General features: G+C 39.8%; 2 protein-coding genes across 2 annotated transcripts; both read left to right on the forward strand.

Annotated features, from left to right (window-relative positions):
- The first annotated feature begins 1515 nt into the window (after nt 1-1515).
- On the forward strand, nt 1516-4315 carry hoxd4a (homeobox D4a). The gene is made up of 2 exons (XM_072444488.1): nt 1516-2905; nt 3209-4315. Exons 1-2 carry the CDS (start codon nt 2494-2496, stop codon nt 3499-3501), a joined length of 705 nt encoding a protein of 234 aa, XP_072300589.1. The 5' UTR covers nt 1516-2493; the 3' UTR covers nt 3502-4315.
- Nucleotides 4316-7551: 3236 nt separating this feature from the next.
- On the forward strand, nt 7552-13049 carry hoxd3a (homeobox D3a). Its single transcript, XM_072444487.1, has 4 exons — nt 7552-7866; nt 9490-9543; nt 10710-11238; nt 11451-13049. Exons 3-4 carry the CDS (start codon nt 10797-10799, stop codon nt 12197-12199), a joined length of 1191 nt encoding a protein of 396 aa, XP_072300588.1. The 5' UTR covers nt 7552-7866; nt 9490-9543; nt 10710-10796; the 3' UTR covers nt 12200-13049.
- Nucleotides 13050-17955: the final 4906 nt, after the last annotated feature.

Consider the following 17955-nt stretch of genomic DNA (forward strand, 5'->3'; position numbering starts at 1 on the left):
TGATGTGAAGTATGCGTTAAAAAGATTCATATTGTTCAAAGCTCGTTTTCAGAACATATTTCCAAATGGAGGAAAATTGTGGTAATTGAAGTTAAAAGGAGTCAAGCTGGTGCAAGTTGGCCTCTCCTTTAGGGCAAGCTATGGATGGGGAAACGCTGACTTTATAATTCTTTTGTTTGTGAATCTTGGCTTTGACCCGTCTGAAGGATGAGGTGAAAGCCAGGTCACACCGTCGCACTACAAGAATCTCCAACGTGTTCATATAGTTTTTGCATCTTATATACGCACAGTAGTTCTCATACATCGTTCAAATTGACCGCTTATTCTCCAGGAATTAGGGATGTGAGACAAAATTCAAATCAAACGTGCCATAGTTAAAAAAAAGAAGAACACATGGTGTTCAATGACTTTTGGTATTAGTGAACCATTAGTAAATAAAATGATGTATACACATACCGCAGAGAACAAACAGATCACATCAAAATGTTGTGCGTAACAAAGTGAGGTTTAGGCCTCATCATTAAGCAGCAGGCCTGTGTGTGGCGGCCACTGAATGACTCCCATTTTCACTAAAGGGACACAAAAAACATAAGCTTTCAAAATACAAGCTTTCACTCAAAACCTGTGTGTGTGTATGTTATATATATATATATATATATATATATATATATATATATATATATATATAAACTTTAACTAGCACACTGCTTTGTTTGATTCTGTGTTGTTGCAACAACGAAATATCCCCATGTGTGGACAATAAAGGAATATCTTATCTTATCTTATCTTATTCCTTTTAAGTTGTGTTAATTCGGTGATATTCTAACTTCTTATTAGTGCGTAAAAGTGGGTTTGTAGAGCTCCATGTGGCGCTGGTTAATGGCTTACGAGGACCTTGCTTTACTTTTGCACCCTTTGAGCTGTCAGAGCACGGGAAATAATTGAACTTTTGGATAAGTTTGTAAATGATTTGGCTTGACCTCGGTGGCCCATCGCCTCTTCGTTTAGACAGCTCATATAACTAATACACTTAGACATCTGCGTATTAAACCATGGTCGTATGAATTCAGTGCTTTTGTGGTGTTTTTCCCCAAATAAATATTTATTCAACACGTTATTGAAGGAGTTCTTTAAAACAGACACATTATCTTTAAATAACCCCTAACATGCTATTTTTTTCTTCTATCCTTAAACTGGATTAAGGATAATTTAGCAAATGGCCTTTGGCACACTTATGCTTCATGTTTCTTATTTTAACGAAGTGTTTTAAAAATAGTTGAAGTGGTGCTTGTCATAAGTCACAAGACAGAGGCCAACATCCATTGCGTAAAACCTGACCAGACAAATGGGTCATTCTGTGACGTCTTCCTTCTTATTCCTTATCAAATGATTTTGTGTTGGATTGCCTGCAAATCTTGGGCCAGGGTCACAACCGTCGTCTATATATACCCTGTAGAACCGAATTTGTGTGATAAAAGTACAGTCACAAATTCGATCCTAGGGGAGTATGTGGTCGATGAACAAACGTCGATTTATTGATTGTGCTGCAATCTTCTGGGCTCGTTGATTGTTTGACGTGATGTCAGGTGATCCCGTCACACAGTTAAGGCCATAAATAGAACAGAACCTTTTAAGACACTCACACGCCACATTAACGCGTTTAGGCCAAAGAATATTACTTTATCTGAGAGATAGTTACGTGACCTGAAATGTTTCACTTGATAATTATTATTTGACAGTGTGGGAATGGAGTGGACTGAGTGTAACAGAGTATCATTTGAGCAGAATGTGTTTTATTGCTCTGTAGCTCACGGTGGCTCCTCATTATTGATTCCCTGGGCTGGCTGCGCCTCTGCCTCTGGCCAATAGACTCCAGAGACGCAGCAGTCAAAGGGAAGGCAACAGATGAAGTGATGGGATTCAAGTAACTTTTGGATGACCCCTGTCCCGACAAAGACACTGTCCATCAATTGTCCGCAGTCATTCTTTTGTGCTTTTATGCCAAAGGGCTAGTAACCTTTGTTGGATCCTGTGTTCAGAGCCGTGCCTCCAAGAAGACTCACACAAACCCTTTAAATTTCAAACATGCATTTACTTTTACACAACTTTATTCAACTTTTATATTGTGCGCATTTGGAAAATTATAATTATGAGGTAACAACTATAAATTGCGTGACTCGCTGCAGAATTATGCTGTGAATTTGTAATCTACACGCGTTTGTTTGTTTGTTTGTTTGTTTGTTTTTTGTTTGTTTGTTTGTTTCGCTCTTCTTCTGCTCCTCTTCCCAGGTCTAATTCGGGAGTAGGTGTAGTTGAATTCAATTGCTTGTAGTTGAGTGTTTACCCGTTTATCAGCGAGCATCACCTCCATTGGCCAATTTGGTCACATGGTTCGCTAACTTTATTCAGTTGACACGAAAGTAGGAGGGCTTTATCGAGGGAGGAAAAAAAGACAACTCGAGAAAAATTAGTATTTTCTACCTTCAGAAATTAATGGCCATGAGTTCGTATATGGTGAACTCTAAGTATGTGGATCCGAAATTTCCTCCGTGTGAGGAATATTCCCAAAATAACTATATACCTGAGCAGGGCGCGGACTACTTCAGCCCAGCGCAGGACACTGACTTTGAGCATCCAGGGATCTACCCACGGTCCAACTTCACGGAGCAGTCCTTCGGCTGCAACACGGCACAGGAGCCCACGGTGCCGCCACGGGGTCATGTACATGACAGGACGCAGAGCAACTCGGACACCTTCAGCACGCACGGAGAACAGGGGCCCACGGTTCAAGCGACCGGAGACAGGACGTGTGGCCAGAAGCAGAACACAAAGAGCCTCAACGGGCAGCAGGGCAAGCAGCCAGCAGTGGTTTACCCCTGGATGAAGAAAGTGCACGTAACGACTGGTAAGACGCGCTCGTATCTTTCACTCCGATATTTATAGCAATGTTTGAAAGGCCTCACCAATTACACAAGTCATAAATTTTTATAGCTCAGGAAATAGGCTGTGAAGTGAGCCTCTCAAAGCTGCTCAGAAGTCAGAATGACCGCTTGAAATTGCGCCCACATCTGTTTTATTTCGTTTCTCATTGCTAGGTTTTTCCAGCATTGAAACTGACTAAACTTATGTCAGGACGCGCCTCGTGTTGTCTTGTTGTTGTGTGCAGTGCTCCCATTTGGTGACACTCTGTGTGTTTGTTTCTTGCCAGTGAACCCAGATTACACGGGGCCCGAGCCTAAACGGTCCAGAACCGCATACACGCGGCAGCAGGTCTTGGAGCTAGAGAAAGAATTCCACTTTAATAGGTACCTGACCCGGCGACGGCGGATTGAGATCGCGCACACACTTTGCCTGTCTGAGAGGCAAATTAAAATTTGGTTCCAGAACCGACGCATGAAATGGAAGAAGGACCACAAACTGCCCAACACCAAGGGCAGATCTGCCCCTGCAGTGGCCGGTCATCTGCACAAGGACTCCCACACGGACATCACCACGTTATAAGAGATACACAGGAGTGAACTGTACGGAAAACACAAGGCTGCATTCTGACCTCTGCATGGAACTGCTTCTTTTTTTTCCTGATTTATTGAAAACTACCTAAGCAGTGTTTCTGACTTTCATCTTGCTAAAGAAACAATCAATGTTTGAAATACAACAGCAGAAATCCGCATAACTCTATTTTACACCATTTAAATGAACATTTCCGCTGTTTATATGGACCAGAAAATCTTGTAACTCATTTCACGTGAATTCACGGTGGTTTGAACCTCGAATTGTCTTTTGGGCAAATAGGGGACGCCATTCATGTAGCCTATAATTACGCACAAGCTGTTAATTCACTTCCAAACACAATCTATGTTTGCCTGAATCTATACTTGAACAAATTTTCATAGAGCACGCCAAACCGTTTGAATTTTTAGAAATGCTACAGAATAGGTAACTTTCTTTGTATGATTTAACTTATTTTATATGAAAGGCTTTGGCTTTCTCTTAGCCTAAATGTGATCAAGGCTAAATCCAGACATTCCTGTGTGCAAAGTATTCCGAGTGCCCTTATAAATCTTCCCAGACACCTTTGTAAACAATGTACATTTTCAGAGCTTCTCTCGTGCCAACTGAAACTCTTTATAAAAGATCTTTTGTTCTTTGCATGGCATAAAACTGATAATGGATGTTTCTCGTCGAAAAGAATGAAACACAAAGTATTTAGGAACATAATTATTATTAGTTTTTGTATGATTTATTATTTATTTGTTTAAATTTTGTACATTTTACTATAGCAAACATACAATTTTAAATAAAAGTATTCATTGAACTGTTTATGAATTGGTGTGCGTTTATAGCATGCTATAGGTATAGTTTTAATTTCCTGTGAGAATTTGGGCCGTGAGACCAAACCGAGCTGGTGTCTTTTCATCCTTATCTTTTGGGCAAAAAAGAGAGCCATTTGACTTTTTGTGTCTTGGAGCCAAGGTATTTCGGGCCGAAGGTGGACAAAGCGCGGCCAGGTTCATCCAGAGGCCACGCTTGAGCTGCAAGGACTGACCTCCAGCCCCTGACCCACGGACAGAGTGCAAACTGCTACAGCATTTAAGCAAATTGCAGAATGGACGCAAAGATTAAAAGCAGCAACTGTTAGAATTGTGCGCCTTTGGAACAAGCGACAGAAAGAGTCCTGACGTGCGCAAATGTCTGTTCAACTTATAGAGCCACTTTTATTTCTGTAAAAGCTTCCTTGTGTTATGCATTTCAATGTAAGTATTTTTGAATTTTATTTACGAAAACATTTTAAACGTACGTAAATGTTTTGTTAAAAAGTAGCCAAAAGAATTTTACAAAAGTGAGTGTATTTTTTATTGTATATTTTATTTTTGTTTAATTATTATTATTTATTTATTTTCCAGACCAAATTTGTGTTGCAGTATTTTGCATTGGTACTTACTATACTGAATTTCAATAATATTGCTCTTTACAAAACTAACTCCCAGTTTCTGTGGAAAAACGAATGTGCGTGCGGCCAGTTGGCCTTTTGCAAAGATTCACTACAGTGCCAAATATTTGCCATCTATACATTTTCTTCACCTAACTAATAAACATTTTGCTACAGAACGCAATCTAGTCCTACCTTTATTGAAACACCATATGAATAACATCATAATGTCACTAGATTAAGGGTTAATATGACGAAGCCGCGTGAAACGCGTGCGTGTGTCTTTACTCCACATTCAACAAACATCCTGCGTAAAAGTACTATGGGATTAGATTATGTGGAATACGGTATAAAGACTCAAAATTAAGTCTTCAGAGTGAAACATTCACTGTAATGTTGACAGGCACAAGTGAACTTAGTTAAACACTCCAAAAGTGATAAGGCTAAAGGCCAGTCTGATCCTCTGATCCAGTGATGACGCTCATCTTATCAAAGCACTTAAAACGTTTGATTTCAGGTTTAATCTCGCTACATCACTGATGTTCGACCCATGTCTATACAAACTATAACCGGACTTAGTCCAAAACTTGGAGAGATAAGTGTGCGCGGGCGCGTGCGCGTGCCATGTGCTTGGGAGGAGAAGCAGCAGGGACAAAGTGATGCTGCCACTGATGACGATCTCATAGATGCTGAGGAGAGGCGAACGGGGATTTATGGAGAAAACTAAATGAATAAGCATCTTATTGCACAATAAATCGTATTGCACACTATTACTAAAACAACAGCCCTACTGAGGGTTGATCTGAAATAAATACGTTATTGAAATCACTTCTGGATTATAAGATATTTTTCATCATAATTAAGAATTTAAGGTGTGCATGAAAAGCTGTCTCCATCATCACACGTGAGGTCAGAGCAGCCCACTACGTGCAGAGTGTAGCCACGCTGACCTACATGTCTGAACAGCAATAAATGGAAGCCAAAGGCAGTGCCATTTTCAATGACACTGCAGCCAGAGCTGGAATACGACGTACTGCTCTCCATCCGGCCATATTTGATTTCCAGCTGTTTTCGCAGAAGCCTCTCGGATCCAGTCAAGCCCCTGAGATATAAGCATCAACAGATACAAGCCAAAGACTATACCACCAGACTCTCTATTCTCGACCACGTGATTGTCTAAATAATTAATGCAGCACGTCCCCCTAGAAACACGGCGTCGTCATTAATCGCGAGGACTCTATCAGACTTGAAAACTGAAGAGATCCCCCAAGAAAATAATATCCGATAGCCGGTGCAAGTGTAGCCTTCTCTGTAGCAGCACATCCGAACCGATGGATGCTTTGGTACGTACACATTTCTGCATTTTTCATGTTGCCTGAGCTGCTGGATGACGATATCAAATGTCGGGATATTTGATAAATTGCTGCCTTTGATTTGTGCGCGCGGCACATTTCTTCATGCTACGGTTAGTACCGCTCTGCGCACGGACTTTTCCCTCTTCTTCTCATAAAAGGCTCGGCTGAAGCTGAATTTTAACACTTTGGCATAGTTCATTATAGTGTGTGAATCGCGTGTACGGGTGCTTGCATGCTCTAACAGCAATACCTTGACAATGGCTTTGTGCGCAAATGTGGCGATCCCGTTTAACAGACTATTACATTTGAGACACTTTCAACACAATAGTTGGTTGATGCCTTTGTCTTGGAACGCTCTCGTGCCTACTTCAGGACTCTAATGTGTTTTTTATTGTTGGTGGCTGATGTGAATTTGATGCCTGAATGTGGTACAAGTTTGTACGGGCTGACAGATCTTGCTGCTAGTAAATCATTGGCAGTAATTCCTGAAAGGATGCAATGCTGTTGGGGGCCGGCCGAAAACTGTAAATCTTTCACTTTTATTGCCCTCTGAACATATGCCGTGGCGATACGAGCCGAACGTCCCTCTTCACAGTCAGCGGTGGCCGCGCGCTCCTAACCCTCCCCTCGGAACACAAAAGGGATTAATTTTCTAATTCATTCATGAACCGTGTATCTATCTTTATTTTTGTGTGATTGATAATGAAAGCAGCACAAGACAAGCTCTGGGTCCACTCTTTGTGTAAAGAAAGACACAGCAGACAAAAGATGATAATGTGGTTTATTTGAATACAATCCAGGCACAGATGGAAAGAACTCCCACGCCATTTATTTAAGAATAAACGAAGAAACATTTTAAAGTCCACAATAATAACACAAAATGCAACATAGGACGATATTGAAAATAATTAGCTCTTTAGAATTAATGTGCTTTGGATAGAAAAAAATATGCTATTGTTGAGATAAATTGCTTTAAAAAACAGAAAACTAAGGCTAGGGTTTTTACACACACATGCTTGAAATTGCAGAAATGTACATATTTGGGTACAAAGCTGTATCTGTAAAGGCAGGTTTAAATGTTCATGAGCATATCAAGAGAAACGGGGAGGAAGATTTTCACACAGTTCAGACGAGGAAATAAACACCACCCTTTATCAAAATGGATTGGTGAGGTAAGGCTGCTGGAAGCAGGGTGAAGGGGAACAATCACGTGAACAAATATGCTTGTGTCTTAAGGCACTGCCTTGATTTGTCATCATAAAGCTTCCGAAACACCAAAATCCTAATGCCGCCTCCACATGAGTGCAGGCCTATCCCAGACTCAATTCTACACATATCAATTGATGATTGATTGCCAGGATTTTTTTTTTCTGGAATAACGCTACCTTGTTGGCTTTTTATTGGTAGCTGTATGCGAGACCTTCCAATCTTTCGGGAATAGTGTCTCCACTGGTATATGGAAATGTCTGAAAAACAGCAAGATCAGGGTTAGGACAGTGTTGTGTCCAGACAAAGGCTGAAGGATTTACGCTGGAGAGTGCGCAGACAAACTAAGGAGTATTATGATGAATTGATACACAGGTAAGCAACTGCGCGGCGCACCGCAACCTTTAACGATAAAGCAGGGAAATGTGTTTGATTTATTCCACTCACTGGGCTGATGCTTGTTAATGTGGCGTTTGGTGCACGCGGATATGGACTTTACTTGCCGCTCTTCAAAAGCAGATTCATAATTTTAATAAGAGGTGCCTTCAAATATTATCGACACATTGAACGGAAGATGCCTGGCGCTTTTTAGCTCACTCTGTTTTGACAAGAAGCGGCTCCGAGGAAGAAGTAGGAGAGGAACTTTACTTTTTGACTCTAGGATCGTAAATCACATTAATTTGTTGTCTTATCGTCACCGTGGCGTTTGCAGTGATTTATGTGGTTTCAACTGTACGGTATTAACTTGTAACCTAAAATTATGTTCAGATTGGATATCTTATTATTTGAGCACATTTAAGTTGGATTATTATGCTTTTATTTCAATTTTTAAAGAAGAACATATTTGGCCTTTATTTCACCACATTGTGTATAATGACCGTTCATTTTATATATATTATATTTTATTTTGGTTTAAAAGAAACAATAGGCAACATTTTAGTAATTATGGTCAGAAATTATTAATATATATTGTACCATCAGTAGTCTAGCCTATCGTTAATGTAGCCTATTCCTTGAAGTCATTTGTTATATCGTAGTATCACTTTACTCTTATGACCCTATAGTCAGTCCATGATGGGATTTATTAGACAAAAATAATTGATAAAAAACAAATTATGAAATTATGTTCTATATATATAGTAAAAATTGCATCCGTGTTTTAAGGCAAGTGCAAATGATTTTCAGCCGACAAAAAGCCTAAATGAGCGTTTGCAAATTGTAGGAAAGGCCCATGAAATTCATATTTTTATTTTTAATCAAAGCATGGTTTCATATGTTGACGTATTGTTAAGTTAAAGGCGCGACAGAGCTGATTAAAAGGATCATAACACTCCACTTAGAGTCTAGCCATTGTGTGAGCCAATCTTACCGTAAAAGCGCGTAGGCGAAAAACACAGCGCAATGAAAAGAGCAGCATGTCTGCTACTAGTCTGCTGCTAGTACCAGTGGGCTAAAGCACTCGAGGCGACACGAAAACAAACCCATAGTCCACAAGCCGGGATTCAACAATCCAACACATTTCAGATGCAAGAACAAACCACAAATGGAACAGGACTGGTCCTGCGGCTCCAGCGGCTCCGCGCGTAAAGGAGAAAAGCGGCCCGTTTGGAGAGGACGGCTTCTTGAAGCAAACTGCTCGTTGTTCATTAAACTTTGTCTTAATACTCACTGACCTTTGGGTCACACAAAAAGCTTATGACTGCTAAATATTTGTGGAGTTCTTTGTGGAAAAGTGCACATGCAGGACTTTTTCAGAAAGCCTTTGAGGCAGAGCCACAACATCACATGTCAACTCAGGATTTTAAAAAAAGGGAAGAAAAGGCTTCAACTGAAATTTTGAGAAAAAGACCATAGTTTGAGGGATTTGAAATTGTATTATTTTTAGCCTCTTTTTTTTTTTAGCAATAGCTCTAGGCCGTAGGCTAAATTTTTATGGGCCAGTAAAACGAATGCAGATTGTGTTAAATTAAGAGTGAATTTTGCTTTATTGTTTTGCAGGTCGAGGAGGCTGCAGTGATGTGCACGTAAGGAACACCCCTTGCGCGGATTTTGGTGAGTAAGAAATTAAATGAATAAAAATGTAACATTGCGCTAGTTTAAATATTAAGTGTAGATTTGAATAAAGCTACGAACAAGCTATAAGACCAAGCCATTTAGCCTATGGAATTGAACCCATACAAATTAAATAAAACATAAAGACTAATGTCACCCAAATTACACAGTTAGACTACACAAGCAAATGAGAAATATAAAATGGGCAGAATTCACCGCGGGGTCCAGTGACTATCGGCTTTTGCAGCGCCGTGGTTCAGTGAAGGTTTGATTCGAGGAGAAGAATGGACGCCTTGGGTCCAGACCGGGCTTTGAATGAGAGAAACGGTCGACGATAAAATTCTTTCCCATGCCTTCCTCCTACGCGGTGCGTCTTTAGTACTGTTTTGCTTTTCATTCCTCTCTGTGGCCGTTTACAACCATAACATTTGCGGTCATAAATTCTGCCGCGGTCCACACTGACAGGTGCAATTGTTATGCGCGGAGCAAACTGCACCTCCTCGAACCACCAACATACACAAAGATACGGCCTTTGAAGTCTGTCCAGCAGTTTCTTCCTTTAGCAAAAATAAATAGAATAATGTATATATATATATATATATATATATATATATATATATATATATATATATATATATATATATATATATATATATATATATTTACACATGTATACATATATATTATAATTACTATTATTTATAAGAATAATACATATAGGCTATAGCTTATATTTGTAAGACATAAATTAATGCTTTGTGCTCACACTGCCTCAAATATTCCATCTAAACAAACTCTTCACGCAAACATAAACACTAATCCTGTTTAAGGTCGAAATAGGCTGCAGAACAGTGTATTTGTGAGCCGGAGAAACGCGCGCGTCGTGGTGGAATATATTTCTATTGCAGGAACAATGGGTGACGGCCTTTGTCAGGCTCGTGATTAGTGAAAAGCCCATTGTGTCAGAAGCTGAATCAGCTTATTTCTAGGGAGCCTTCAAGTCCCCCAGAGGGTCCTTTTAACGTGAGTTAAACTTTAACAGTTTTGTAGAAGTGAGCAGAGTAGTGCTACTGTCAATCGGCCATTTGTGGCACACATCTGCTGTGGTGTGAATGGTTTAGGTTCAGGACACCCAATGCCCGTGCCTTATGATGTTTCTCTTTTAGGTCAGAGACTCAAGAGACAGTGGGAGACACCAATCACGTGAAAAAAACAACACCAATGCCCCTGGCGTGTTAGCTTTAAACTACAACATGCAGAAAGCTACCTATTATGACAACTCTGGACTGTTTGGAGGATACACCTACGCCAAACCTGACTCATACAACTATGGCCCATCTCACCAGTCCTACACGGCTGCCAGCATTGACTCTGACTACCAAGGTCCAGTGTGCCCCATTCAGACCTCCACAGTGCGCACCCCGAGCCTCAAAGACAGTGAGCTGAACGAAGACTGCATGCGCCAGAGCAGTGCCCAGAGCAACAGCAGCCAGGCCAGCACTGTTAGCGAGCCGCAGCCTCCACCTCTGTCTGCAGCCTCACCCGGTTCAAATAGTTCCACATCCAACAAGAAAAAATCTCCCTCTGGTGCATCAGGCTCTGCCACACCGGCCTTAACCAAGCAGATATTCCCCTGGATGAAGGAGTCCCGGCAAAACTCAAAACAGAAAAGCAACAACTGTAGTGCGAGCGGAGGTAAAGGCAATGTTCCAAATGATCATTTACACACACAACTGAAGTAGGCTATTTTGGAAAATAATTACATGTTTTTATCATTGGTTTAAATAAAGCCATTATTTTACCATTTACGAATCACTATTAGGCCTACTGCTAAAAATAGCAACAAAGAAAGCGGATGTTTGCATTTTGAAGATCTGGTAAAAACGTGGGTTTGTGTTTGTTTTCAGGTGAAGTGAGTGATGAAAAGAGCCCACCAGGACCTGCATCCAAGCGGGTCAGAACCGCGTACACCAGTGCGCAACTTGTGGAGCTGGAGAAGGAGTTCCATTTTAATCGTTATTTATGTCGCCCTCGGCGAGTGGAAATGGCCAATCTGTTGAATCTGACCGAGCGCCAAATAAAGATCTGGTTTCAAAACCGGAGGATGAAATACAAAAAGGACCAGAAATCTAAAGGCATTGCGCATTCCCCTCTGGGACACTCGCCGGATAGAAGCCCTCCACTGAGTGGCCCAAATCACATTGGATACTCTGGGCAACTCCAAAATGTGAACAGCCTCAGTTATGACGCGCCTTCACCACCCTCCTTTGCTAAACCACAGCAAAACATGTACGGATTGGCTGCTTACACGGCGCCGTTAGGTGGATGCATCCCGCAGCAGAAAAGGTACCCGGGATCCGAGTACGACCACCACGCCATGCAGAGCAACGGCACTTTTGCCAATGCCAATTTGCAAGGCAGCCCAGTTTACGTGGGTGGGAACTTTGTTGATTCCATGCCAGCCTCGGGCCCTATGTTCAACCTCGGTCATCTTCCTCACCCCTCATCCACCAGTGTGGACTATAGCTGCGCAGCGCAGATCCCAGGAAACCACCACCACGGACCCTGTGATCCCCACCCCACGTACACAGACCTCACGTCTCTCCAAGCGTCTCAGGGAAGGATTCAGGAAGCGCCTAAACTCACGCATTTGTAAAATGTCTTACCTTGTGTGTGTCTGTGCGTGTTTCCGTGAGCGATTGCGCGTGTATGTGGGTGCCAAATTATGTTGCGCTCTTTTTATTACCTCACTAGTCTAATAACTTCGCTCCGAGTGAGTCGTGTATTATTACAGTATTATTGATATGACTATTAATGCTATAGTGTCATTATTTTCTGAATACAGCTTTGTCCATTCCTCTTAAGTAGGGGCTCACAAGACTGTTGTCAGTTTGTTTCATTATTCATGTGCGATGCGCAGTATTGGACTAAATATTTCAAGCCGTTACTTGAAGACAAGTCTAGTAGATCACAGTAGAAGCTCATCTTTAGAAGAAAAAGAAACATTAGAATGTTTTGTCTGTCAGGAAGCAATTTCCTCGAGAACTTCAAACTTATTTATTGGCATATTTTTGCATATCCTTTTTAACTCGGCTCTATTTATTATTTAATTATGTTGGTATTGCACATTATTTATCGTTTAAGCGAGTATTTATACGTGTAACTTTTGTAAGATTGGACACATCAATGCACTTGGAAGTGTGGGAAACAGGGTTTGAAATGACAAGGTGCATTTCTTGAAGTGGGATAAACGGGGCATTTTATAGTGTATAACACCACTATACTGTATGTCCATGGTTAATCTTGTGTCAACTTAAGAACATAGACTATCTAAGTATTTAATACAGTATTATCACCAGCATGTCACTTTGTGTAACCATTGTTTGATTTGTTCTCCATTGTTACTCCTTCATTTGGTAGCCTATCCATAAAGTACATACCCTAATGATATCAAAATGTTATATTTTATTGTGTTAAACATTTTGTAAATAAAGTGATCAAATATGTCATGTTCATTATTTCTATTAATATGCAAACACACTTTTAAGGATAAGATGTATTTTAGTGGAAAAGAAGATGAACAATAAGCCTTTTGTCAGTTTCTAAAACTCTCTTTCTGCTAGAATACAAACAAACCAACCTGAACTTAAACTGAATTTACAATGTCTCAATTAAAACAAGTTTGAACAGTTTTATTATGTAGACTGACTAAAATTGTTTTTGGTTTGATTATGGACCTATAGTGCAAAATTCATTCTGAGATTTCTCCTTGTGCTTATTCCGTCAGCATGTTTTTGTAGCTAGGCTGAGAACGAATGAATATTCTATAACATAAAAACATTTTCCTAATGATCTAATTCCTAATTAGAAGCATTTCCAAGGCCAATAGTGTGTGGAACTCTGACAACAATAGCTATTTGAGAAATTATTTTTCACAATCTAAATGACGGACAGATCAATTTAATTCTCGATCCCGTTTTCAATCGTATCCCTCCTTTTACAATTTTATGTCAAACATTTTCCGAGGAGAAGCTCAAACAGAATGGTGACTGACGAGTGGAGAAATAGGCTACTACTTTGACATTGGAAATGATGCAGCGATGGCGGCGCGCGTTGGTGTGCGCGCACAGAGCAGCAAGAGAGCGCAGTTCATCCTTTATTGCTCCTGGAGAGCCATTTCAAAGCTCATTAATCAAAAACTCGTCGCTTTCAGACTCCTCGCTGATCCCTCCTCCTCGTGAACAAAGCATTTGCATTCCAAATCCAAGTAACACGTTTCAAACTGGGCAGGCCAACCTCTAATGAGAAGGGAAATCCACAAAAAGAAAACGCCTTCTCGGATTCAAGAAAGATGCATTCTTCATTTTAAAAGTAGCCTACATCAGATCTTTGAAGCTCATAGCCAAGTAGTAGGCATCGTCTGATCTTCTGAAAGAAAAACTATAGAGAGAAACAATACATGCTCGAAGAGCATGTATTGGCAGTGTCATTAGGCAGTGTCATAAAACTAGCCTACAATAACAAGTATATTATTCATGTGAATATAGGCCTAATATGTAGACTACATTTAATGACAACATCTTACACAATAAAACAGTATAGTAATATTGCTCAAGAATGAAATAGACAATTAATAATCTCAGCTAAGTAGGATAATGCTTTGTGTTAAAGAAGCCTTCAGCCTTTTGATGTGATATCGCAATAACGCAATATAAGGAGCAATAAAAGGCTCTCAAAAATCAAAACAAAAATCAACAATGTTTTTTTTTTTATCTTGGTTCAGTTCAAAAGATGCACATTAAACTTGCTTTGCAGTGTTCAACCACGAGTCTAAAAAAAACAAACAAATATTTTCAATATCGTTTATTCAGGCTCTGTGCGGATGTGCCAGACGCATTTTTGTTCTGATTGGTCTGAAGCGGAGGAAACCACGCCCACTGGTCAGACATAATAATACCCCCATTGAAGTAGCTACGATAGGCTAACTAATAATGAGTAATAACAGAAGCTGCTAACGGACTCGAGGTCAAACTCTTAGACGATTTTAACTTAAGTCGGACATAAAAATTGAGCGTTCTTGGTGCGCCATGTTGTGACAGGGAGAGGAGAACGGAGAAGTGCCGCGCTTTCATGGCGTTTGATGTTCAGTAACAGTGTTGACAGTTATTTACAAAAGCCTAATTTTGCAAGAAGTCGTCTTAAAATGTATGCGTAAGGCCCAGTGCTGAAAGTTGGTGCGTAAATCACTTTTTCTTTCCTTTCCACTTTTTCTTTCCGCGCGACAACCCAGGAGAGAACACGCCACACCAGAAGACATCACACCCTCAAATGTCAGAAAATATAGCCCGTTTTATTTTGGGCGACTGCCATTATGAAATAAGCCAGATTGTGAGATTTCAGATGGAAAAGCAGCAACTTTTCATCCGAACCGTTTTACAACAAAGACGGCACTGGACTAAAAGCGATCCACTTCTCAAGTGGTGAAGCCCTGGAAATGTTGAGTGCTGAAGCAATCAGAATACGACTTTTTCATTACATTCATTATAGCATAGATGTTTTATTTTTTTTAAATGATTCTTATCTGCATTTTAAGGGAGACAGAAAAGGAATTGACAACCTTTGTAAAAATAAATCATAATTAATAATGTAATTTACATTGTGAAATAAATATAATATTACTATACTATATTGGATAAACCTGTGTTTTCTGCTTTTGCTCATACTTAACTCTATTCTGTATTTTGTACCTATTCTGATGGCACAGTTTTAAAGATTTTTCCGTTTGTATGATGTGTTTCTAACTTAGTTTGAAATGACAGCTTTTGCTGGGGAATCAGATACACATGAGAAACCCGATCTATCTCCATGGCCGGAGCAGGGCTAAACATTGACAGAGAATGTGAAGGCTGGAGGACATCATTGTCACAAGTCCTTTCTGTTGTCTGCCCTCTGCTGTCATTAGCTATTGGCTCTGTGGACGAGGTGGGGCATCGCTGCCAACTGCCCCGTCACTCACCATAGCCTGCACTCATCAGCTGCTCACATGCACTAACTTTTGTTATCGTGCGTCAACTGCAAAAAGAATGAAGCCAATCAGGAGCATTGGCCATTATAATATTCTCATCATAATGGGATCTATATGATTATGGTCTGTATCGACAAACACATTATTGAAAGTAGAGATTCACCAATCCAGCGTTTTTATCTGCCAATACCCAATACCAACCAATACAGAGCCTTTCCTTAAAACATAAATATTGTAGGATAAACTGACCCAGATGTGCTAAGGTATATCACAGATTTTTCAGGATAGCAAGTTCTTACCAGGGGGTGGATGGAATTCAGATTTCACAGAAGGTGGCGCTGAATAGTACTTTTGTGGTAGTTAATTTAATAGCTTTGACAATATACTAGTGAGAAGAATCACCAGACGAGCTCAGAGGTTATTAAGTGACTATAGAGGTTGGTAACCACTGATCTCTCCTTCAAGTGTCTAGGAAACAGCTTTGTATACATAAAATTCAAACATTATTTTTTACCGGCCCAAACAAGAAACAGAACGGATGTTGGTGCATTCAAAACCTGCAACAAATAAAATAGTGCAGCACATCATGATTTGATAAGGCCTTTTAAATAATTCAAAATGATCATAGGCTACATAGAATACCTCTCTCACAAACAGTAGCTCAAGGATTATGATATTTCAACATGAACCAGGAAGACAAATGAAGTGAGATATCACGTAAAGCCAAATTTCTGTTGTGAGCTGTGCAAAGGGTGCTGATTCATAAAACACTTCAACAAAGCGACCTACGGCCAAACTGCTCCAAATAACTGGTGGCTAAGCGAGCCCTGTACATTGATCATGCATGTTGTCAGAGGCTCATGTGCCTGGATTTATCGCAGCTCTTATGTGTTAGTGATATTGATATAATTGTAACAATAATAAATGACTCACTCCTCTGGATATGATTTAGAGGGCTTGGCCACAGGGCTCATCTCGTCCTTCCCACAGTGAAAGATAGCCCACTGATGTGAGGAAACCTGAAGTAACTATATATTACCCAAGCTTTGACTATAATGCTCTGTTAGTCCTTATCAAAAAGTATTAGTGTCCCTACCTCATTCTGAAGCCCATATGGATTTCTTTTAAGGCACTTTCTATACAAAATTATGAGTGAATAAATTGCATCTTCATTTATCTTCCAAAAACCCTTCTGTGCTGACTGCGATACTCAGCTCTCAGCGTTTTACATAATTATATTAGTCTTCTGCTACACCACGAAATTGATTGCCCAGGAAAATGAACCTGGCCTTCCTATAAATTACACCTATGGATCATAAGAAATGTGTTATTTTGTTTAAAATAGTACCTAATCTAATTAGAGCTCTAATTCATGGCGAGCTACAAGTGTGCCTATTACAGTAACAGGGTTTGGAATTTAATCTGTCTGCAGAATAAAGAATGATTCTGTGCAGTTTCCATTTGTAATCCTCAACACATTATTACAGTAAAATAGTCTGTGACTTCTTGATACGAGAGATGGATTGTTAAGAAAATTGACTTTATTCATTGTAAGTTTGAATGTTTCAAACTTAAACATTTCAATTAAAATACCAAGAGAGATTATTCTGAGAGAAAAACAAAAAACACTTTTAAACTCGACTGTTCTAAATCCTCAGTCAAACTTTTCATGGCTCACATCATTGTGGCTGATGCTCTGACTGTCGAAGAAGCGTCCCGAGCGTTGATGTGCGCTGGACAGACAGAATACAGTGGCACAAAGATCATTCTAAGTAGCAAAAACAAAAACATTGCAATACTCTGCACATACAGAACTTTGATTATGTGCTTAGAATCTTCAATTAACAGATACAAATTATATTGTTAATTAACAGATACAAAGATACCAAAAAACAGTAATACTGTACTTCAAACTTCACCAGTGGTTAAAGAGCTGTCTCTGCCTGATGATAAAAAACACTACATTAACAGTAATGCATTTGTACAGCAATTAATCAAGTTCAAATCTACAACAATATCAGTCTAAAACAAACACTCTTAAATCTGAAAACAAGATCATGGAGACTAAAATAGACCTTTTTGTGGGATGGTGAAAACAAAGTACTGATCAGGGTTTAAATTGAGTCTCCTGGTTTGCATTTTCTATCCATGAATCTCTGCACAAAGACAATATCTTATACAATACCAGGACCAGAACCACGCAAAACCAAATATTTGCTCTATTCCAACTTAGAAAACTAAATCCAATTCTGATTGTTCTGCTTGAGCCACCTTGCTAAAGTGCTTCATTAAAACAGGGACGACACCCCCTTTATTCAAAAAAAGAGTTGCAAAGACGTTTGTTGTCAAAATTATAAAGGATTTGAGAGCATATTTCAATGACATGT

This window comes from Eucyclogobius newberryi, unplaced genomic scaffold (genome assembly GCF_026437365.1).
Source record: "Eucyclogobius newberryi isolate DKJ021-1_F unplaced genomic scaffold, fEucNew1.0.hap1 SCAF_14, whole genome shotgun sequence".
NCBI classification, from domain to species: domain Eukaryota; kingdom Metazoa; phylum Chordata; class Actinopteri; order Gobiiformes; family Gobiidae; genus Eucyclogobius; species Eucyclogobius newberryi.

What these genes read in the sequence shown, in the direction of transcription:
- hoxd4a (XM_072444488.1), top strand. Translation starts at nt 2,494, where the DNA reads ATGGCCATGAGTTCGTATATGGTGAACTCTAAGTATGTGGATCCGAAA. An exon ending in GAAAGTGCACGTAACGACTG is followed by an intron (nt 2,906 to 3,208) that starts GTAAGACGCGCT and finishes GTTTCTTGCCAG; the next exon opens with TGAACCCAGATTACACGGGG.
- hoxd3a (XM_072444487.1), top strand. Translation starts at nt 10,797, where the DNA reads ATGCAGAAAGCTACCTATTATGACAACTCTGGACTGTTTGGAGGATAC. An exon ending in CAACTGTAGTGCGAGCGGAG is followed by an intron (nt 11,239 to 11,450) that starts GTAAAGGCAATG and finishes GTTTGTTTTCAG; the next exon opens with GTGAAGTGAGTGATGAAAAG.